Genomic DNA, 25,136 nt, shown 5'->3' with positions numbered 1-25,136 from the left:
TAATTTTTGCCATCGATTTGCTACTGTTTCAGCAACAGATTGATAATCTTTTCGTCTTGGATGTTCATTATTTGATGAATTCGCATTTACTGCTGATGTATTATTCAATGTTGTCTGTTGTAAAAAGTAACTTGCACGCGCAGCGCATTGAACCGCTTGAGGATGAGCATCATTTAAAACTGGTTGAAATTTTTCATGATCAGCATAAAGAGTTTCTGCTTCAGTTAGACTAGATGGAATAACAGCAGTCTGATGTAAAATACTTTCACACTGACCTATCCAATGTAACACCTAAAATTTTATTCGCAAAGAAAGTTGTCAGATAAATTATTTGTGCATTATGTATAAGAATGGAATTGTCAGGTTGCAACCGTATTGAGTGATGAAAAAGTGTTTACAGTACCAAGGTTATTCTACTTTTAAAAAACAGAAGCAGTGTGCTATCAGCTTAAACAATTGGACTTCATTTTATTTATTTATTTAAACACACAAACACTGGTACGAAAAGGCACCGAAATATGATATGTGCCACATAATAAATCATTACATTTGTACGTGGGGTAGAAAAGTGTCCGGGTGACCAAACCGAAGCAGTTTGTTCTCTTAGAGAGCCACTCCCTGAACCACTGACCTAGAAATCTAGTGCACGCGGCAGTGGAGCAACGTTACGGGATGAGATCCTAAGGTAACAGGTGACCAACAATGGGTTCATACGATATTTATTTCCTCAGGAACCTGGAATCCATGTGCATCATTAGTTTGGAATCAGGGTATTCTAACTCCCCCTATTAGGATCATCTGTACCATGTGATAGATTGAAGGTCCTGAAACCTATTTAACTTTATATTAGATTTGGCAATAAGCAATTATTACAAATACCAACACACACAAGCACATAAACTGTTTGAGTACAAGAGCTTTTTAGTGCCCTAATAAGTTACTGACACAACAACACTAATCACGATAATAACAACAGGTTCCATTAAAAGAAATACACAAAAACAAATACGAAAAAATCAAACACAGAATAATGTAATTAAGCACTGGAATAGTAGAAAATTTCAAAGTAAATTACATCTTGGAATGTTGAACTTATCCTTTGTTTAAAACTAGTAGGCTATGTAATTAAAGGATACAAGAAAACTAATGAGCTTTTTTTTATTCAATAATACATTCGTGAGGTATGCCTACAAACAGGTTAGTATTGCAGAAAACCAAACAAGAAAATAGCTTTCCATCACCATTATCAGTAAAGAAGTACATATGTTTAACTTTTACTGGAATGTGAAAAAAGTGTAGCACAAGAAAGGTTAAACATGCATAAAATCATAGAGAGAAGATCATCTTTCTTTCTCGTTCTCTAATAACAAATTCAAGAAAGCATGAACGTGAAAGTTTAGGTTTAGCGAAGGCTACAATAAACGATTGTTGGGACAATGTATATTATGTCGGAGATATGATGTTAGTTATAGTGGTAAAAAAAATTTCGGGATCCTTCATAAAATTAATGTCTTATTATTAAATGAATATATATAGTGTGTGCAGTAGACTATTGGTCAAGGGGTTCAAATCTCAGCCACTAATTCGCACGTTCAAACCCTGTTGTTCCACGTACTCCAGTAATATTGTTAGTACAAACATTTAGAGTGTAGTTGATACCATAATAAAGATAACAATATCAGGTTGTATGATCTTCATTTAATGAACACATTTTAATAATTACTTTTTTTTTGAACAAAATTAACTAATTTGTTTATATTAAAGTTATAAAAATAAAGAGCTCATGAACTGTTGTATTAGGTGATATTATGATTATTGCTTAATACATTAATAATAAACAGGAACATTAAATATGAAAATAAATTAAATAGTGTCTGCCAACAACTATCGTAATAACACTATATTTGTTATAAGACCTTTATGTATTATATATATACAATGATGTGATGTAGAACGGTTATCAACTACAGATTCATGTAATTGGCTTGAAGTATGACTTCTTGTAAGGGTGTTTCACCTCCGGCCTGAAACGTGAAGTAGGGTTTACATCTACAATCTACTAGTTTGAACCAGTATTTCAACAACTAGGAAATAATTCAATATGAAATGGTTTGGATGATCCTGTTGTTGATATTCTGGAGAATTCGATCGCTCTTGGTTGGCATATGTACATCTTATGAGGATTGCCTTGATATACCCATTATGACCTAAATCAATATAGAATAGACTGATCGAATTTCGGTCAAAATATCAACAACGGGATAATCCTAACTACTTCAAATCGAATTAGAACTAATAGTCGTTGAACAAGTGAGTGGTTATCTGGACGTTTGAGTCGAACGGTATTTTATTCGAGTCCTGAAGTGAACATCAACTCTGGAGTCCAAGCACATGCAGCTGACGAATCTCAAGTAGGATGGAACGCGCATCCTGGATTCCACTGTTAGCCACACTACATCTATTCTATATTACCTTGTATCATGAGAGCATATCGACGCAAGCCATACATGTACATATCAAAATTGAGACTGATTGAATTTCAGTCAAAATATTGGAAAATAGTTCCGTTAGTTGAGTATGCAAAAGTAAAACAGGTTGTCAAACATTGCGATAATTATTCTTTAATTCTACCTATTCGATACCTAATTGATTATATCAGAAATCTGTCGAATTCCACAATGATATTTATATTACTCCGGATCAAGAAAGAGTAATGACGGATTCACCATATGTGAAAGGATAGATTTTATGATAAAAAGTTTGAAATTCACTTTGTAGTTCAGTCACACAAGTGTTTGAACAAAATATTTAATCATTTTAAACCAATTCCCAAATTAGCCCAAGATTACTAATTACTAGTTAACTAGTATTTTTAACATTTTTAATCCATATAAACTGTTCATAAAAAGACCTACTTAGCTAAGAAGAACAGCTAGGATAGATAAATTGAGGACCTAATTATCAACTGATTGGATAATTACCACATTTAGCTTCAAAGCATAAATCTGTGCATCAATATAAAATGAAACATACTTAACGCAATCCACCAGTCAAAACAAACGGTAGCCAACTCACTTTCCAGTTATACTTATTAGGTGAAGAATAAAGATACTACTAATCCGTTGTTCAAATAGAATTATATGGCACTGAAAGTGTTGGTATGCAACCCAACCTAACTTTTATATTAAACACTAAGTATTCACTACAAATGAGTGCACAATCAGCATACCAAGTAGTCGCAACTACGAAAGATACATGTACAAAAATATAGATACATGGCATTTACAGGTATTGATCATCAAAACTTGTAAATAATTCCTATCATAATTTTGTCACATTATGATATAAATTTAGTAGAAAGTGACAAAGTTAGAGAAATCTGTTAGTCAGTCAGTCATAACGTAAAACCAGCACGTATGTACATCAGTTGAAGTTGTCATACCCCATTAGCATAGAGAGGTGAAATTGTCAGGCCAAATCCCGGAGTAGTAGAGATAGTGACAGAATCAGTTGTAATAAGAAAAATTAGACATCGGAGGCACGATTCGAGAAACATTAAATTAGTGAAATTACAAAAGAACGTTGAGAGATTCTGTTATGGATGCAGAATAATATACCAATCATTATCATGTTAAGTCTAATGATGTCCTTGGACCTTAAATGGACATTCCCTATTGGCCGTTATTTATTACACTTGTTAAATATTGTACAAATGTTGTTTTCTATTTTTATGGTACGATGTGGTCTGTTTGGTTAGTATATAAATAGAGTATGTCTGAAATGCAATGATTCATAACTCGGAGGCTGTGACTTGCGTTCTAGACTCAACTGGCTGGGCTAGACAGGGAAGCGGGACCAATCAGGGCACTAGGTCGTTCACTACGTGTTTTCCGTGTCACTGGATCGATCGATAAAACGCTGCTTATCATAACCTGCAGTCCACCTGTTACAACAGATTCAGCATCTCGGAATTTGTGGGAAGACAAAGAATGGATGCATCTGAGCCATTGCAAACGACTTCAAGCCATGTCATTCAAAGTCTCTAACCTCTGGTTATGATAATCACTCGGACCCCAACCAAAGTAGTCTACACCTATTAACATGGCCCAGTCCAACTGTCAGTAACTTTATGGACTGATACCATGTTTTGGTTTAACCGTCCCTAATTTCTCCTCAGAATACTCCTACACCAGACAACATCGTCCATCGAGGTAGGCGGTGGTTGGGCACACGTAACACATGTTCCAAGAACCTCAGATGATAAAGATTCACCATCTCATTAATTGATTTACCATTCTCATCTAGTACCCTATTGCTAACCCAGTCATTGTTTACTCGATGGTCCCAAAATAAACGAGAAATGCTTCGAAGACACTTATGATCGGATACTGGTAGCCTACGAATATCCCCTATTCTTAATGGCCATGATTCACATCCCTAAAGAAAAACGGAGAGAATCGCTGCACAATAAACTCGTCCTTTGGTTGGGAGACGAATATTTCGACTACACCACAAGTGATGCAAGTTGGCGAAAGCCAACTGAGCCTTCTGAATTTAAGTCGAGGTTTCGTCAGACACCAGACCATCAGTACTGATGAGACTCCCAAGACACGTGAAGCGGTCCTTATGTTCAATTACTTCACTCCCTATCATTAATTCAGGCGTACACGCAAGCCAATCCTGATGTAACAATTTACATTTGGAGGGAGAGAACCGCATCCCAAACATGCTTGCATTGTTGCTTAAAGTGGTCAGAAGACTCTGCATTTCGTTAGCATTTTTACCAAGCAGAACTATGCCGTCTGCATATTCTAAATCAACAAGTGAATCTCCTAGTCGATCAACTGCAAAATAGTCAGACGATAAAAGTGTTATATCTAAGAGTAAGTCTACCATAAAGTTAAGTAAATCTGCGGTCAAGTAATAGTAGAAAACGATAAATGATATTGAAATATGAACTTTCCACGCTGTCCACTGAATATAGATGTATGACGTGCTATTGCTTGCCTACACGATGTATCTTTATAAAATTATGAATAGATCTGTATCTCTACACAAACATACACACATTCACCGAGATAAACAAGCCAGATTCGTAGTTGGAAAAATAAAATAATGAAGAAAACGGCAGGAAAAACATCAACACACACATATATGTTCACTAAAAGTATAATCCAAGCAAAACATTGACAGTAAACAATCAATAGTTAAAAACTTTGGGCAACATGGCTCCAAATCGTCCCCTTGGCTTCTAGTTTTTAAACTAATCCACGTTTTCTTCTCGAATCGTATTTGTTCTAATATCATTAACACTGTTAATGCCTCAACAACTCCGGGATTTACGTTGACAATCTCATATTGCTGTGCTAATGGAATATAGCATCTTGGACCGAGGCATACACGTGTCAGGGATGTAAGTTGCATTTGACTGACATGTATATATATATATATATATATATATATATATATATATATATATCATGTTTAGTTAAAGGGACAACACTAACTAATCAATGACACTGACTAATAAAGTGAGGGGCTGAGACAACTACCACCACCACCACCACCACAAATAAGAATGAATGAGAAATTTTTCGAAAATTTCCTTTCCCTGTTTTATTTTCGCCAAGTATTTTTATTTATCTACTTACCTGTCTGCTTTGTAATTGAAGACGACGCCAGTCTAATTCACCATTCAAGCGTTCATTCAATACATCAACTGATGTCACAACATCAGCAAGTTCAGTCATTAAACGATGAACTCGTTCTACAGCAGTCTCTGCACTATCACCCATACCGGAATCACTAGAGCCTGGACCACCTTTTAAAGGAAATAAATAGAAATAACTAAAAGTTTAATGGGTTTTCTCTTCGCAACTTTTAATCAAATTATTCAAAATATTAAAGTTAATTAGAAAATAAAAACTAAAATATGTAATAATCAGCTCATCAGTGACTAACTTTAAAATGTTCTTGAATTTCTTCTACGAATTCGCTACAGATCGCGAGTTTACAAATGTTGAGAGTGAAACAGTTCTAAGTGAGATTAAATAGTTATTGCACAATATCACAAAATGATTCAAGTTGAAACTGGATTATATGCATTAATTTAATGTCTCTAAGACCTGAAGATTACGACCATTGAATTAACTACTTCTATGGATTTGATGCTCATCTTGTTGTACTAATGAGGTATGACAACTTGGACCAATGCACATATATCCCTGGTCCTACGTTGTAGCTGACTAACTGACTGAAGATTCTGAATTTATTCTAGTACGGATTCCCATAATAGGTTAAAACAACTGTTTAATGCTTCCTAGTTCTCAATGGTACCTCAACTGAAATCAATTAGTGGGAAATGAAAACTTTAAATTCAGTAAATCTCCATAAACAAAATATACTGTGTTCTAAAGATATTGATTTTTCACTAGTGATATTACAGTTACGCAATTTATTTCTGTCGATAGTAATTTTTGTGTTACAATTTAAATTAATCAAGTATTTTTCATCAAAAACAATGATATTCCAGAACAGAGTAAAAAAGAATAGTATAATCTTCAGATATGAAAAAACTAACCTGCAGGAAAATTAACTCCAACTGATTCAAATGCTCTAGCTAGTTCACTACCTTTATTTAGAACTTCTTCAGCTGTTGGTAAAACAGACAGACAAGAACTTAACACCTCTTCAATAGCAGCCATATCCGGTGCTTGCCTAGGATCAGCTAACCAAAAATAACGATTAGTTGTAGAATTGTTATTTTGATGAATGGAATTAACATCGGTGGATTGATTTAAATTAGATAAAGATGGGATATTATGACGTAGGCAATCTAACGCTGAATGAACATCCGCTTCAAATAATCTAAGTTGAAGGCATAAATCTAGGCGTACTTGACGTTCTGTTAACAGTGTAGAAACAGTTGTTCGTTCATTCGAGACCTACATAAGGAAAAAACCGCATATGTACAACTTTGAATTTTAACAGTTTCTCTGTTTTTGCCGATTAAAGAGAATACACTGAGAGCCTAATGAACACGAGAATATTCAAAGTAAGTCGTACCTTAGCATCAACCAGCATACACTTGGATTAAGTGGCAAGAGCAAAGGTCTACAAATATTTCAAGTTAGGTATGGCTTGGATTACAAACCCCAAATGCCCTGGTACGGCCGAGAGTGGGGAGAGTCCGCTCTCACTCTCCAAATGCTTTCACATGGCCACGCGTATATAGCCTCTGCCAGGAAGTCCTACTCACTGCCTTCTCGTGGCAGGGGTGTTGTTTACAAAAATGAGAGGACGAAAAGCGAATGTCCGGCGCTTTAACCGGATTCCAAACAAAATCAATGGTGCATATGGGCTCCAGTATCCTGCGGGAACAAATGGCGTATGAACCAATTGTTGGTTACCGGCTTCCATAAGATTGCATCTCCTTACGATGCTCCACTGTCTTGTGGATCAGACCTTCAGGTCGAAGGCTCGGGGTGTGGCCTTCTAAGAAATCCACCTGGTTCGGTTTGGGCACCCGGGCAGTATCACAGCCCTCACACATATCGAATGAGATTTGTGTGGCGTATATGTATTTGGTGTCTCTTTGTACCAATACCTATGTGTTAAAACAAATAAATAAATACGATAAAAAAAAAATGCAACAACAGAGAAAAATAAGATAAATATAAATTCGCTTAGATTGACTTTTGATCCAAACCATACAACATTAACTTAAAGACAGATAAATAGACTTCAGAGGCAAACAGAATATCGGTGAGAAATTCTACGTTCAAAGTTGTTAAAATAACTCACTTGATTTAAAACAGTACGTAAATGAGCGATTTCTTCAGAGTCTTTCAGTCTAGCTATTAAAGCTTCACCTTCTGCTAAAGCACGATCTACATCCTTTTCCATAGTTGCACGATTACGATGAAAACTTGTCAATTCATCTTCCATACCTTCAATTGAAGCAGGTAAATGTTCACCTGGATTATGTGTTTCACGTGCATTATGAAGCCAAGCTAATGCTTCTTTTGTGTGTGAATAAAAGCCACAACCTAGGTCTAAAGTTTCTCTACGAACTTCAACAGCACGTGTAAAAGCTGAAATACGATGTTGTAGTTCACTTGCATCCTATGGAAAAATAATAAATTGAAAAGAAAAGCCTAATACTAGATGAAAAATATTTAGTCATGAATCGAATAATAACGACAGAAATTTATGTAAAACAAAGTGTACAAGAAATGTAGATGAATACAGACAGAATATATAATGAAGGCAGTTTATGCTTAGTAGCAATGTGTAATACAGGTTTTACCATTCAAACTCCTATAGAAATTAAAAATTTTTGCAAATATCTACTAACCACCCATTTTTTCCTGTATACATTTTAGACTGACGACTGAAACCCCTTCGCTGTCTTTTCTGTTAGTTATGTGAATTTAAGTAGCGTACAAGCAATAGAGTACTCGATTTTTAAACATTAGGTTGCAGGTTTTTGATACCAACTCATCTATTTCGATCTGGACACCTGGGTAGGAAGAATTATTGGTTCTCGCACAAATTACCTGGCTTAAAACCAAGTAAATAAATGTGCATCTAGTTGCGTGAAGAAGTATTCGCATAAATAGAAACATAATTTTAGTCCCAACTTTGGACCAGGAAGAAATTTATGTTCTGAAGGATTAAAATTGATCTCGAAACTCATTACTTATACAAACCAAACAGATGTCCGTTTCTTTCTTATAGTAGATGAGAATATATCTGAGTAAAAATAGAAAATAAATCTGTACTAAGCAATGCTTAACAGTACTGATTTGTTGAAATATCAACCATGAACCATTTCCATTAGAGTACAGTTCTCAGAAGGGTTGAATTAGAAACAATATTATCCGCTTATCTAGCCTGTTCTGATTGATAAAATGAGGTCTTTCTAATTTAAAAAGGTCTCATCAATTACAGAGATAATCTATTACTATGAAGAAACAGTCATTAAGGCTTTTGTGGTTTTTAATAACTTTCAAGTTGATATCAATCTGTGACGAAAACTAATCTCAGCATAGCTTCTTTTTAAACGACTACGATTCATATACAGTTGTATTTAGCTTGAAATAAAAAATTCGCGGTCATAAGATTTGAAGTAACTTGTTAAATGTATAGTTTATAAATGAATGTAACATTAGATCATTCTCTATATTCAAATTATAATATCTTACAAATCAAATAGAAAACTCTATTATTACAAGAATGAATATAAAAATGAATGTTACCACCGGAAATAAATGATTACATCTATACTCTCATATACATGTATATCATACATTAATAACATCTGATCGGTTGCTCAGTATGCTTAGTTCTACAGTGTGACAAGAGATAAAATCAAAAGAATTTGCCTAGATAAATAGTTGACCAGAAAATATCGATCATGAATGAACTGTTTATCCATATCACATATATATACATACACATACAGATACAAGAGTACGGATCACAATCTATTGAATATATATATATATATACAATTTCGTACACACAGTCATGAACCTTATGTTAAAAAAAACAATAGGCAAACAGACAACTTGATCATGACCAATATTCTTTATGTATGTTATTAAAACACATTACGATAAGAACGAGAGAAATGGAACTTTTTATTTGATGATAGAGAAAAGAAAGCAAATGTACAATGAAATACATAAATAAATAGTTCCTTTTAATGTATGATTCTTATGTGGTGATATTTATGAACAGATTTCAATTTTGGATATAAAAAAGAATGATTAGAAATTCAATTAATTTGATTATAAAGAAACATTTATGACTGTATAGATTGATAAGTTTACTGAATCTTTCTTTTTTATTGGGATTGTAGGTATGAAGTAAAATTTAACAAGTACTGGTTCATGTACTCAGATATCAGCTATACATATTAAGCGATACTAATACTTTCCGTGTGTATGTGTGTATATAAGTCAGTCAGTAACAATGTAGAACTTCGTACGTAGGTATGTACGTCAGTTCGAGTTGCCACACCACATTAGCACAGAGATGCAGTTGTCGATTCAAATCCCGTAGTGATAGAGGCGGTAAGAGCAACAATGCAAGCATGTTCGGGATGCGATTCTCTTCCTCGAAATGCAAAATGTTGCTTCAAGATTGGGTTGCATTGACACCCGAACTAATGATAGGGAGTGAAGTAATTGAGCGTGTCGATCGCTTCACTTATCTTGAAAGTCTCATCAGCCCTTGTGGTCTGGTGTGTGACGAAATCTCAGCACGGATACAGAAGGCTCGACTAGCTTTTGCCAACTTGCGTGATTTATGGCGTAGGCGAGATATCCGTCTATCAACCAAAGGACGGCTTTACTGCGCAGCAGTTTGTCCCGTCCTACTTTATGGGAGTGAAACGTGGCCGGTAAGAGTAGAGGATACTCGTAGGTTACTAGTATTTGACCATAGGTGTCTTTGAAACATTGCTCGTATATCCTGGGACCATCGAGTAAGTAACACAGTTGTTAGGAAACGGGTACTAGGTAAGGATGGCAAATCAATTGATGAAGTAGTGAAACTTCATCAGTTGAGATGGCTGGGACATGTGTTACGTATGCCCAACGACCGACTACCTCGACGTGCGATGTTCAGTGGTATAGGAGTAGGTTGGAAGAAAGCTAGGAGCGGCCAGACCAAAACATGGCACAAGTCCATGAAGTCACTGATAAGTGGTCTGAGCCATGTCGTAGGTGTAGACTACGTGGTTGGGGATCGCGAGATGATAGCAACCGATAGTTAGAGACCCTGAATGACATGGCTCGAAATCGTTTTCAATGGTGCAGGTGCATACACTCTTTGTATGCATATATGTGTTTAAACCGAATTCATTGTAACGAGGTTTGTTTGAACTTGCAACTTACTGATTGAAAGTCAAGTGCCTTCTTTAACCACTACTAGACTTTGACCATATGCAGGTGACTGGCTTTCAAATTTACAGAGAGGATGAAACATAAAACTATGAACAACACATAACCTTGCTGTTAAAGTATAGATATTAAAATTTGAACTGACTCAATAGCTCAACGGATAACGTATCAGTTCTGGATTTATATCTCAATGAGAGCACCCATACTGAGAAGCAAGTACATTCAGTTGACGTGTCCCAAACACAAAGAAACGGATGTTCTGAATTCCGTAGCTAAACATTATCTATTCTATAAAGTAGAAAGGCTACAAAAAATTGTTTCATCACACATGTATGCTAAGAGTGTTCTCAAATAGACTGGATGTTAAACCAATGTATATATAAAGCAGGGTAGTCATTTTAATTTAGCTACAATATATTCAAATTTACATATTAAGAAAGTATCACGAGAACAATTTAAGTCTGATAACAAGTCAGTCAGTCAGTAACAAAGTAGAACTTCGTATGTACGTACATCAGTTCCAGTTGCCACACCACATTGACACAGAGATGCAGTTGTCGATTCAAATCCCATAGTGGTAGAGGTAACAAAGTTATGCATACAGACCGTATTCTTTTTCAGTAAGCAGATATAGAATACAATGGAAGCACATTATATAGATAGTGTATCGTAAATGTCTGGAAGGCTTTAAAAAAATTCTTAGATTATAATGAGTGAGAAATTAATGTAGAGTTAGCCCGTTTGGTTATTGATTCAAGCTCATAATCTCCTTTTTGTGAATTATTTCAGTCTATCTTAAACAGTTTGCTACATCTTACTTTATCACTAAAACTATTTAGAATGATTATATGCAATAATTATGAAGAATACCAAAAAAATATTGCTCAATAACGTAACAGCTATCTTAAACACTGATAAAACCAGACAACAAGGTTAATATTAAGATTACTAAGTACATATTGATGTATTCAGCTTTGAGCTACACTTCTGACTAATGATCGCTTCGAACTAACAATGTACAATAGCCAAGACTGATTTTAATTCAATTCCTTTCACCATCAATTTGTCAATTGATCGAAACGGCAGATTTCGTGAAATTTGAACTAGTAGTAATATAATAATGACTAACCTGTAATATTTCCTCTGGATCATCTGCTTGAGCTGCTAATTCATCTGCAGCTGATATCAATTTTTCTGCATTAGTTAGTGTATTAGCAGCAACCTAATTGGATAGAGATTTTGAAAACAGTAATAGAAAAAAAAGGAGATATCATTTACAAAAAACAGGAAAGAAAAAACCCTCCAACTATTGCAATTGAATGAAAGGTTTCTGTTTACACAACTTTTGGGGATGTTAGATCCCCAGAACTCACTTGGTAAATACCTTAATTTTATAATTTTACTTTAAAAATCTGAACTTCTTGTTTTTGCGCCAAAAGCGCTCATTTTTACCTTCATGTCGTATTTCCCACTTAAACGCTTTTGGTTCGTTGTATCTTTTAGTATGCTATTTTGTAACGCTTCCCAAGGACAATTTTATGCTATATATATATATATATATGTTTGATTTGTGCCTGTTATTATTGCTCGTGCCTCTGACTGCTTGTGGAATATATTTCCCCATTTCGAACTTAACCTTTTCTCTTTAGTTAGCGGGGCTGGGACGCATCAGAATAGCTAGCTTATTGATCTTTGGCCACATAGCGATTGTTACGTTCTCAGACTCGGTGAACTCGTAATCGCTTCAAACATATCATAAAGACAGGGGTAAAAACATTCGATAGATGATAAAATAAAGTTCTTGGTCAACATCTACTATTTTAAACTGAAAATATATAGTTAAACTATTTCTGAATCTCAAGATTCCTTGCTGAATATTCGTGAACGAATTATACTCGTCTTTTGATTTTCGTGTAGGATATTGAATGATAGTAATGAATTATGATGGATACGATGGAAAAATGAATTATTTGACTATTTACAGACAACAGAATAGAATATCACAGTAACTTAGTAATAAATAGTCAACATTTCATTTTTGATTGAGAACACGAACCGATTGATGTCAGACCACTATTGAAAACCAGGAAGCATTGGATGGCCGTTTCGTCCTATTGTGGGACTACTCAGCAGTGCGCATCCACGATCCGGTCGCGGGATTCGGACCCACGACCTACGTTTAACCTCTAGAATCCCGCGAGCGCGATCGTGGACACCACTACTGAGGAGTCCCACAATAGGACGAAACGGCCATCCAATGCTTCCAGGTTTTAAATGATGGTCTGACATCAATAGGTTCATAATCTCAGTCAAAAACTTAATAATTTCCACAACCCTATACTGATAACACTTCATTTTATTACTAAATGCTAAAAATTATTTTTCTGTAAGAAAAACAACTATTTATCAAAGTATTTTATTTTCTCTGTTGTCTATGCTGCTTTCATAATCACTAGTAGTAAAAAGTGCTAAATGGATCAACAAAACAAACACCAGAGGAAACGATCAAAATGTTATCAGATTGAAGATAATAAAATACTAGAAATTTTTATGCATTTTTCCCTACAAGGTAAATCCCAATAGTTTATTTTTAAGAAAATAACCAGAAACATAATTCATGTACTTACCAATTGATTTACTGAATGGTAAGTAATCTCTATAGCATATGAGTGGCATAACTGGGAAGAACAATACTTGAGATTCAGGCATTCATTTTATTACCTTATGAGTGTGACCAATAAAATTTGCCTCTTGCAATCACTTATGTTTCTTACTTATTTAATTTGAACACCTAAATATTGGTACAATGGGGCACTGAGTACACATACGCTACACAGGTCACTTGATTTTTGTGTGGGTTATGATACTGCCCGGGTGCCCAGACTGAAGCGGGTGGTTTTCTTAAGTAGCCACACCCCAAACCTTTGGCCTAAAGGTCTAATCCACAAGACAGTGGAGCAACGTAAGGATATGCAGTCCCATAGTAGCCCGTGACCAACAATTGTTTCATACGCCATTTGTTCCTTCAGGATACTGGAGGCCATATGCATCATTGGTTTGGAATCAGGGTTTTCCAACTCCTCTAGGTGGATCATCCGTATACACCGTCCCGGTTAAAGCGCCGAGAATTCGCTGTTAGTGGCTGTATAAGCGTAACCATGTGAGAGCATCCGATAGGGAGAGGGATTTCTCCCTACCCTCGGCCGTACCAGGGAAGTTCAAACGACTCTTAATAATGTTTATATTTGGGTCCAATGTTTTGTGTATATGTATGACATTTTACCAAGGAAAACCTACTTTGCTAGTCAGTTGCATTGGTTCTGACCTAAGTTCGTTCGAGGACTTGCATTAATAATCTAGTCTTGCGAGTAATCACATCGTACTATTGAGCAACATTAACTGATCAGCATTCTGTCGATGTTAGCAACCCAGAAAGTGCTTAGTATCATATCAATAAATTATAAAAATGTGTCGTAATAAGTAATAAAAATGAAAGAAATCATTCTCACTTGTTCAAATTGCATATGTGCACTGTATAACTGTTCTGCTCGTTGAATAGACTTGCCTACAGATGTTTGGCGCTGTAAAAATGGTTCTCCATGTTCGGTTAACCAAGCTAACACTTGACCAACATCTTCTTTAAACATTAATAATGCTAAGCGTGATGTAAGACGACGTCGACGTTCGCCGAAAACACGTTCTAATTGTTTAAACCAAGCCCAAATCTATGTGTAATTTATTGGGAACAATAATCACAATAGATAATTTTATCATATAATAGTTCATTCGTAAGACTAAACAAACATGTCAAAATAATAATATATTCATACTGCAAAAAAAGAAAACCTACTTACGATAAAGTGGCTGAGGATACTGAACAATGAAAAATATTTTCAATATCATGTGGTAAGATAAGAGATAAATAAAATACACCTGACCTACCGAAATAATCCTTCATGAAGCATTACATTATCAACCGCTCTCAAGAAGTCAATGTTTTTATAAATGTAATTTAAAGGCAAATAACAGAAAAATGATATGTAATTCTTTTGAATAACTAAAGAAACATTAACTTAAAACAAACTCTTTAATAAGACTTTAACAGCTTAAGGCGAATGAGTGAAAAACAGTAAGAATGTAACTCAATTGTACTTCAACATAAAACATTTAAATAACTATTGGTGAGGCCAGTTTACGAGACATGATGTAAAGGATCATACAAAATCTTTCAAATGTAAGTGTTTACGAATCATAAACCAGGTGTGCTAATCTACTTCGATGAGTGAATCACGGTTCGAACACATCAACTAAAAAAGGATGAGAGCAGAAATAATCAGAAAAAAAGAATTTATTTGTAACAAACATTACCTTGTGTGGAAAAAAATAAAAATTAGGTTAAAATACATATAAAAATGAACAACTCACCTCGTGAACAAGATCTGTACAATGTTTTCGACCTTGTGAGTAGTCGACAGCAGCTGTTAAAGATGTATGCGATCCAGTAGGAACAGGTGAACTTAAATGATTAGCGAGTGCTCGACCATCAGCACAAACCTCTTCATGAGCAGATTGTGCTTCTTGCCAATATTCCTGTAGTACACCATTTTTTTTACAAAACAAAAGAGAAAAATAATATTGACATTGAACAAGTTTTTAACAAGGAATAAAGCGAAAAATTGGAAAAGTAAGAAACAACACCAATCCATCAGGGCTGATTGCTGAATTTCAGTTTTCTAACAAAATCCCAATTTTACAATACAATGAAAAAAGCACCTACATCATGCCAATTTTAATAGTAACTAAGGTAACGATAAAAGAAACAAACAAGGAAATAAAACAAATTTATTCTTGACAAGAATTTAAAACAATACATAAGTGTTTATAAAACATGATCTAGTAAATGTCTTAAACTTCAGTAGAACTTTTAATTTAAACAGTTTACATATACGATTATATATGCTGATTACTAGCCAATTTACGGACTACATAAAACTAGATGACCAAATATAAATATGTTTACTCTATCTTGAGTCACAATTAATGAGGGAGGTTGATTATGAATACAGTGATCTTGAGTGCTGTTAGGGGTATCAGGGCGGTTGTCAATTCCCGGTTGCCCACACTGTGGAAGGGTTCTTCTGGAGGCACCTGAAAAGGAAATTGGATTAGAGGTGGTCTTAGTGACCTGGGAGCATGACCGCAGTGCCAAAGGGACAACTGCTTGAGGTCGGTCACACACGAGCTTTTTGTGAGTTATGTTCGTGTTAGCTCCGTATTTGCTGAGATCTTACCGCCAGAGACGGATATCCGTGGGATAAGGCGAGGTGTACATTTTTAGGGTCGACCTTTTCTAACACCAGCCTTCCTTGTGGGAAGGCAGCATCGCTGTCATGCTGGTTATCTGAAGGAAACACCCTACTGCTATCATACTTCTGTACAGTCAGCAGTACGACATCGCCTTCGGATCTTCAGTTTGCTGCTTTGGGTCTAACCGCTCTTCAACCGACCTGTTTGGCATGGTAGGACCTTGAGGAACGATAGTTCCAGCCAGTATAGATCGACTGGTTCATCGCGATAGGCAAGCTCGACGACCACTTCAAGGTAGCAACAACGGTCGGGTCACAATTAAAGTGTATGAAATTAGGAAAATATAAGAATAAAGTTGAAACAAGTAATCCGACAACTAAAAACGAATGAATAAATTTATCAATCGAGAGATAAATGATATAAAACGAAAATATTAGGGAACAATATAGATAAACCAGAAAAATTCAAAATAACGACTGGTAGCTAAAAAAACAAGAGTTTATTACAAGTATAGTATGATGAAAAGAAAACAGAGTGAATAAAATAATGTCAAAAGTAGAAACTATAATAAGCTATACGCTAAATGAGATAAATCAAAGACAAGTATGTAAAATACCGAAAAACAATAATATACAGGAAATGCAACTAGAGAAGTTAGGAAAGTCAATACTTTTAGATCACTATTCATTTGAAGTGATATTCCAATTATAAATATTGTTAATTATTATTTATAGAGTAAAAGAAATATTTCGCTAACTTTTGCGAATTTCCGGTATTGTATAACTAAAACAATGATAATGAGGCATTGGAAATTTGCCAAGTTATTACCATTGAAGATAAGCGAACACTCAATACTTCAAAAAAGATTGGACCCAGAATCTTAAGACCCCACAAAAAATGTTTATTACATTGAGAATCTTAATTTAGCAACCAAAAGGTTTAATATTTGGAATTTCAGTACATTAGTGTATTTTCTCAAGCGCTACTAAGTCCCATTTATAATAAATGTCTAAAACTAGATTGTTTAATAAAAATATATGCATGGAAATTCGAGATACCAAGGACTGGATTTTCACTAATCTAAAATGTCTACTAGCGTTGCATTATATATGAATGAAACTATTATCACTGTTCACTTTGATAGAAATATTTTAAAAAACAAACTTACTTGTAATGTGATCAAAGCTTGATTTAATTCATGGACAGATGTACCATTGACTTGACGCATAGCACTTTCCCAGTGTGGACAATTAGCTAAGAATGATTCAGCCCTTGCATGAAAACTGGCTGATAGTTGTAAAACACGAGAACGATCTTCCAGTGCTGCAGTAAACGATTTCCATTCATGTTCCAATTGGTTAGCCTATATGTTTAATGTATAAACAAATTTTAAGTAGTTAAATGTTACTCTTTATAGCAATAGCAGTATTATAGACTGAGTGTAAAATATAAACTCAAGTACATTTGGTTAAAAAATGTATGCATCAATTAAATCAAATAGAAGAAATACCATGAATCTTTTTTATTATTTATGCCGCTATTAGGTCATTAGACAAGTTTATTGTTTACATTGAACTACAATAATTCAAATAGACGGAATGTGATTTAAACCTGCAAGTTTATGATGCGATGTTGGCATGTACATAACGTGAAATCAAACACTAGTACATCCACAGACCAAAATGTATTGTTAATTTACAACAACAACAACAACAACAGAAAATTAAATCTTTCTTTAAGTGTTTACCTTATAAAATTAATTTTATAGATAAAACTTCAATTCGATTATTTAAATGATTGTTCTTTAGTTACTAAGGTAAACATTTGAAAAATACAAATATGTCCCAAAATTTAGTGAGACAACCTGTCCATTAAAAGAGGAGAGTTGATTGATTTTCGTTCAGAATATATCGACTTATTTGAATAAAGAATTAATTTTCTGTTCTGGAAAATGATATAAAAACAGACTATTATATTTTAAATGCTTCATTTTTGATTAACTTGACAGTAGTTTAATCATTTTAGAAAGGTTAACTTCATCAATTGTAAATCAAAGTCTACTATATAAAAGTTTGTAATACTCTTGAACTTTTGAGTTAGTATAATTGTGATCAATAGCGTGGATCCGTGTGATCAGAAGCGTGGAAAAGAGTTAAATAAAAGTTTAATCTTATATATATATATATATATATATATATATATATATATATATATATATATATATATATGTACATTGTTGAACTCACTAAAGAAAAATGGTTTACTTACATTAGAAATCATTTTCTTCCAAACTATTTTTACCTGTCTCTTTATTTGTGATAATTTTCAAGTCATTCACTGTAATGAAAACTATAATACCTAACAGTGTAAATAAGCTAATTACTTCTTTTAACCTTTAATTTAATTAGTAAGTTAATGAGATTATTATAGATTGGAAAATATAAATGTGATTCATATTTCATTTTTATTATAATATAATCAATTGGAAATAATATTGAGATGTACTTTTTTTTTGGTCTTACGTTTAATTTGTTTATCATCCAATCTACGAGTAGTAGCTTATAACTACAAAGTGCCTAGGTATAAATATAAATATGAATAAATATAGGTTAAGATACAAATATTATTTATTTAGTATTAAATGTACTAATGTTAAGTATTCTTTGTACAAAAGGAAATATCAGTCGGCTACAACGTAGGACCAGGCACATATATACATCGGTCCAAGTTGCCATACCTTATTAACACAAGATGGAAAAGTGTGGCAACTGGTTGTTGCAATGTGGAAGTGGAAATATGTAACTTAGTGAAAAGTTACTTTACTTTTCTTATGTAATAAGAAAAAGGATAAATACATACATACAACACACCTGTTTTAAAATTTGTTGACTAGCAAAATGACCAGTATCAGCTAACATGCCAGCAACTCCTGTTAAACGAGCAACTTGTTCTCGGACACTACTACACTTGGAAAGAAATTGTCGGTGTTCAGCGTGTAGATCAGCAGCCTAGTAAAAAAAAGCCGGAAAGTGTATATCAGTCTTAAAGATGATACACAGTAAGAAACCAGTATATTTTTGTTTATAAAAACATATACAAATTCAATCATAAAACTGACTTCTTGATATATGTGTCACAAAAATTTCAAATATCAAGAAAGGCCACTTAATATATGATATTAGGATAGAAAGTGAATCCATATATAAGTACAATCAATATGAAAGCTATTATTCTAATGAAATATAAACAATTTTTATCGGAATTACATGTGATGCAGTTTGACCAATATCTAAATACTCCGTAAGAAACAAATGACGCTGTTGGTCTATCCAATTAGACATTCCTCTAGCATCTTCATCAAATAACCGAAGTTGGTATATTTGTTCTAATCGTGATCTACCAGCTTCCCATTTCTGTTGAAGACGAGTACGAAATTCATAAAGTTGTGAGACGGTATGCCGAACCTGAGGAACCAACTAAATAAAAAGACAGAAAAAAATTTAAGGCTGAAAAGATGACAGAGTTCAAAAACTATACTAAAACAGAATAGCTTATTGAAATTTTGTTTGTACATCCAATTAACTCTAAAACAAAATCAAACAATATGGGAAATAACCTTCAGCATTTTTAGCCAATTTTACCAATCCGAACTTTTAAGTTTATATGCAGTTTACAATTAGGAAATATTCAATTAAAGAACGAGTTAGATTTAAGTTAACACTGCACAGTGGTAAAATGAATGAAGCTTGCTATAAAAACTAAGTCAATCAGTTGAATGAAACAGAGCCTGTACATTGATTAAAATTGCCACAATCCATTAGCACAACGTAAATCTCACAATAGTAGACATAGTAACAGTATTAGTGGTAACAAAGTAGATTAGACACTGAACGTACGACTCAAGAAAATATGGATTAGTAGAATGAAGCTGATTTAGAAACTGATGTAAGGGAAGAAAAAGAGTGAATGCACCAGTGTCATTGCAAACAATCTTCAGCCATTTCACTTAAATGCTCTGACCACTGGTTGCAATAATCAAGCAGTTAGACTAAGGGAGAATGTTTCTGTGGTATAATGGTTAAGACTAGAGTTCCGGGTCGTAAGGTTTGAGAGTTTGTTATAAAAATTGACATTTATTAGAAAGAATTGCTAAATTTCACCAGTATGTAAGTGAAGTACTACTGATTTTAATGGACGATAAGAATGAGTACTTTGCAATTGTCGAACACGTAGAATCGATTATTCTAATTCGGAAACATTTAAATGTATATTCAATGAAATGTTTAATATCAGTGGCAGGGGTCATAAACAGTGATATAAGTTAAAATCATGAATGTACCCAATATATAAGGAGCATATATTAACTATGTTAAATTTACATTTGAAGACCATATTTCATGTCTTAACGTTAAACCTACATTTGTATAGGCGGAGAATATGAATCAGCAAACTGATAATGATTTATTCTGTCAAAAATAGTTTGGTAAGATGTACTTTATAAAAAGTCAAACTGAAAATCTTTTTAAACTGAAAAGGTGATGACATTTGTTTTAAAACCCTGGATTATTTCATGTAAAAGTAAAATCTACAATGTCTTGCAATCATATTTCTGATAATCATTAACGCACGCTCGTTAAGCCTATCAGTTAGCTATTCAATCATAGACAATTTATGGTCTAAAACAAATATGTGTTCACATTTCCTCACGGAATTAGTACTTTTACAAAAACAAATTTTTCATATATATACGATTGTACAGCTTGATAATAAATTCGTTGAAAAGAGATCCCTTCGCATCAAACTTTTAAAAATATATATTGTCTCAAGTTGCCACATTTCATATCAGCGCATAGAAAGGAAATTAACAAAACTAGAATTGAGAGACTGAATAGTAAGGACAAAAATTGAGGACATATTAGATGGAAAATCATAGTTGTAATAATCTTAATGATGGAAAATTAAATAGTTCGAAAATGAAGGAAATTAAAACTTAAGCAGCGTGAATTTGTTAAAAATATGAATATAAAAAGTATAAAATATGAAGACATCTGTGGTCGATTTCGAAAAGCATCATCCTACCTCCAATTACAAATTACAACTGCTGTGTGGACCATGCTATCTATATTCAAAGGTCATACTAAATATTTATAAAGCACTACAGAAGTATTGCAACTGAGAAATAATTTATCTGAGAAATCAGAAGCCTTTTTCTTACCTGTTGGAAATCAGGATTCATAGATACCCATGATGTTGCAAGGAAAGATGCACCACCACCGGATGCAGTAGTAATAGAACATGTTTGAGAACCAGAATTTACAGAGGACGCATTGGCACTAGATTGTGATGCAGTTATACCATAACGTAACCATGATGTTAATCGATCAGCTTCTGCTTCAAGAGCTGGAACCGGAGCTTGAACAATCTATCAAAAGGATGATTTAATAATAAAAGGGAAAAGACTGAGGAACCACGTAACTAACGGAAGCAATAAAAATTAGTGTTCGAAATAGCAGTATGGAGAAAATTGTTAAAGTATGTTAACAAGATTCTCGGAAAAGTCAACGACACTAGTCAATGTTCGCAATAACATGCAGGATAATAACTCACCTTTAGACGTACTGATCTATGCTCTTCTAAAGCACGTTTAGCTTCGTCAACAGATTCTGGATTAGGTTTTCTATCCAAAAAACAATAAAGCTGACCAAACTTTTCTGACATATCATTTGCAAATAAAAAGAATTCCTCGAGACAGCAACGAATTTTGATCCACTCTTCATGATGATATGGAAGACTTCCCTTTAAACATTTAAATAAATTACACAATTACTATAAAACCAATCGCGAGATTAATCACTATCTGAAATACAGTTTTATTTGTTGGATATTTAATTATCCACCTATGAAGTAAATTTTTAATGACCGTTATTGTACATCTCAAAATGATTATCAGATATCACGAACTGATCAACGTCAGAGCGCCACTGAAAACCTGGAAGCATTGGACGGTCGTCTTGTTCCAGCACGGGACTCTCCAGCAGTGCGCATTCAGTCCTACACGCAGAATTTCAACCCAGGACCTTCGCTCTCGCGCGAACGCTCAACCTCTAGACCACTGAGTCAGCATCCGACGGTGTTATGGTCCAACTTTAACAAATCCACGAAACAGCCGTCTAGTGCTTCCAGGTCTTTAATAGTGTTCTTACATTGATCGACTCATGATTTCGATAAAATTCAACAATCTCCACAACCCCGAAATCAAAATGATTGTACTAACAATTTTTTTTCCAAATTAACGATGGGCACTCTGGTTATTACCGACACACGAAGTAGTGTGAAGCAATGCGATTTATCAATGTCAAACTTAAATAGCAATAAGTTATAGAGAAAGATAGCGAATGTGATTATTGTTAAATATACCCAGCAGTTCCATCAAGAAGTATAGTGTAAATTAGCATTGAGACTGAACAATTTAAATGATAGTGTCCTCATTAAACCTATTTCAAACTCGAAAACAATACATTGCTATTAACTCTTACAATCGGTGTAGTTCACTACTTGTTACACGAACGTATACTACATTGATGAGCTAAATTGCTATTACTATCAATAGTGTTAAACAGTGTGAAACAAAACACGATAATGAATAGGAACCCGGTGGAAAAATGTATGCTACTTAATGAAAGGTTAAGTAAAAGTGAAAAATAATAATACTGAATCTTGGGTGACTGTGGAAGTAATTGAGATGTTTCATTATCATACTGCTCCACCATCAGTCATCACTAGTCTGGTAAACATGGGCGATAGTTTGAGTTTTTACATCAAATTAGATATAGTACGATAAATTGTAAGAGACCGAATATAGAAGGGATTGTAACGAGAAGAAATGGAGAGAAAGGAGAGACTGTCAGACACAATTGGAGTCTTATCCCACGGTCCAACCACAATTAGCATGGGGAGGTGAGATCAACCATGAACCCTACTGTTTAGTTTTGATGGGAGCGTGAAAACAGAGTTGCTGTACAGCGACCCTACCAGTGACAATCAATGGATGCCAGATGTCTACTAACCGAATAAAAAGAAAGCAAACCGGAAATACTAAGCACCATTGCTCGTAAATGGTGAAATTAAGGAGAGTATGATGACTAGGTTGAATGTAATTTTAGGTTAATGTTATCTTTTGACTGGTGTGAAACTGCATAAACTAAAGTGTGAATAATGTGGATGAAAATGTTGGCAAACTAAACCTTCAGGTGACTGTTGACTTACAAGTTTTAAGCACCCATGATCTTTCAAGTATCAGCAAGGTCAAATAATGAAAAACAAACTAATAGTACTTAGTCAGTGACGCAACTCGGTAACTGAGCAAAGATTCATATAATTAGGTATAATATCCACTTTTGAAGGCTAATACTACCTGGTTGTCAATAACAAATCAGATGGGGTAGAGAACGTGATGGCCGAAGCCCAAGTGCTTTAACGACAGTATATACTAAGCGATAACAGAAACTATAAGATTCACTGTACCGAACATAAGGAAATGACTAGTAGGAACCCGTTGTGTAGTTGAATACTTCGGCGAGGATAATTTTCCTTTCGACAATATCGGGGAGTGGCAATTTCATGCGGAATTCAAGATTAAAAACATAACAAAAGGTTCAACACAAGTCCATCAAAGTTTGAGGAATAACTATTTATAGATTGATGAAGCCATAATGTTCAAAATAATATAAGAAATATTAGCAAGCACGAATGGGATATGCCGCGTATCATACATGGTTAAAATACCATAATTGTTTTGAAAATGTAAAACTGACCTCCATTTCAGAAGTTAACTGGCTAGGATCAACTTCACGAAACAAAGACTCCACAGACACTAGTTGTATTTCAAAACTGAACTTTCCACTCGCCAGCTGAGCTTTGTGTTTCTCAAGGAACTTATCAGGTTTAATTATAAATGTCAAGGTTACATCTTGACCAAGACATTCTTCTAGTACCTAGATCATAATCAGTTCCGAATACTCAATGAACTTACTTTCAAAATCGGTTTGACACTGTGCCAAGTAGTCCCACTTCGCATATCGATTATCACTACAAACCCCAACCTCTTGACTTTGTCGTCAGGGAGGTAGGTGAGATACCTCACAAGGACATACAAGTCTTCAATAGGGATTTCATTAGCCCGTGAATTGGAAGGAAAACATAATAAGGGTCCGCCTCTTCTCGACCTACCACCAGGTAAAAGTGCGATTTTTTTCTTCAATAAAGGAATTAGATCTACTGCACGAAGACTAGTGCCAGATTTGTGGCTTGAATGAGAGCTGCTGCTAGTACATAAACTACCAGAATTACTGCTAACACCGCTAGTTGATGTGAGTGCATTTACACTTCCACCACAAGTACTCCCGAGATTTTGAGGACTCACAGAAGACCTGTATGCATTTTGATTTAGATGATAGTGATAATGTTCTGTATGCTGTTTATGAGCAACATGTGGCTGAAGCTGAGGTCGGTGGTGATGTATTCGTGAATCCTGAAAATTTGCCATGTTCCCATGATGAATGTTAGGAGTTGCATAATTAGAATTCTTATTGTACGGTGTTATTGACAGTTGTGTCTGATTAGTGGGCTGGGAATTATGAGGGCGCCTAGGATGGACAAACTGATGTGTGTGGTGATGAGAATGGCAACGAATGTGCTTTGACCTGTTTGGACGATAGAACTCAAGAACCTCAGGATCGAGACTGCTGTTAGCATAATCCATCATATAAAATCCACGATACTACTACACACTGACGTTATAATTCATTTTGAGGCAAACAAGATATCATGGTTTTCAGTGTTTGTTGTCAACTTACACTAACTTAATGAAAAAAAAACTATCACCTGCAAACTTATTGAAATAGCCGCGACATAATTAGC

General features: G+C 34.5%; 1 protein-coding gene across 1 annotated transcript; it reads right to left on the bottom strand.

The window, feature by feature from the left end:
- On the bottom strand, positions 1-25,136 carry MS3_00001305 (uncharacterized protein; the record flags this gene model as incomplete). The annotated part of the gene is made up of 14 exons (XM_051208758.1): positions 24,250-25,136; positions 24,032-24,211; positions 21,825-22,013; positions 21,433-21,639; positions 19,484-19,693; positions 19,088-19,225; positions 17,386-17,580; positions 15,336-15,500; positions 14,420-14,635; positions 12,040-12,132; positions 7,804-8,124; positions 6,581-6,944; positions 5,652-5,821; positions 1-291 (listed from the first exon to the last, which is right to left on the bottom strand). Coding segments are annotated over exons 1-14 (3,471 nt in total), but the record flags the coding sequence as incomplete, so codon positions are not given.

This window comes from Schistosoma haematobium, chromosome ZW (assembly GCF_000699445.3).
Source record: "Schistosoma haematobium chromosome ZW, whole genome shotgun sequence".
In the NCBI taxonomy this organism is placed as follows: domain Eukaryota; kingdom Metazoa; phylum Platyhelminthes; class Trematoda; order Strigeidida; family Schistosomatidae; genus Schistosoma; species Schistosoma haematobium.
This window is presented reverse-complemented; position numbering and strand designations above follow the sequence as displayed.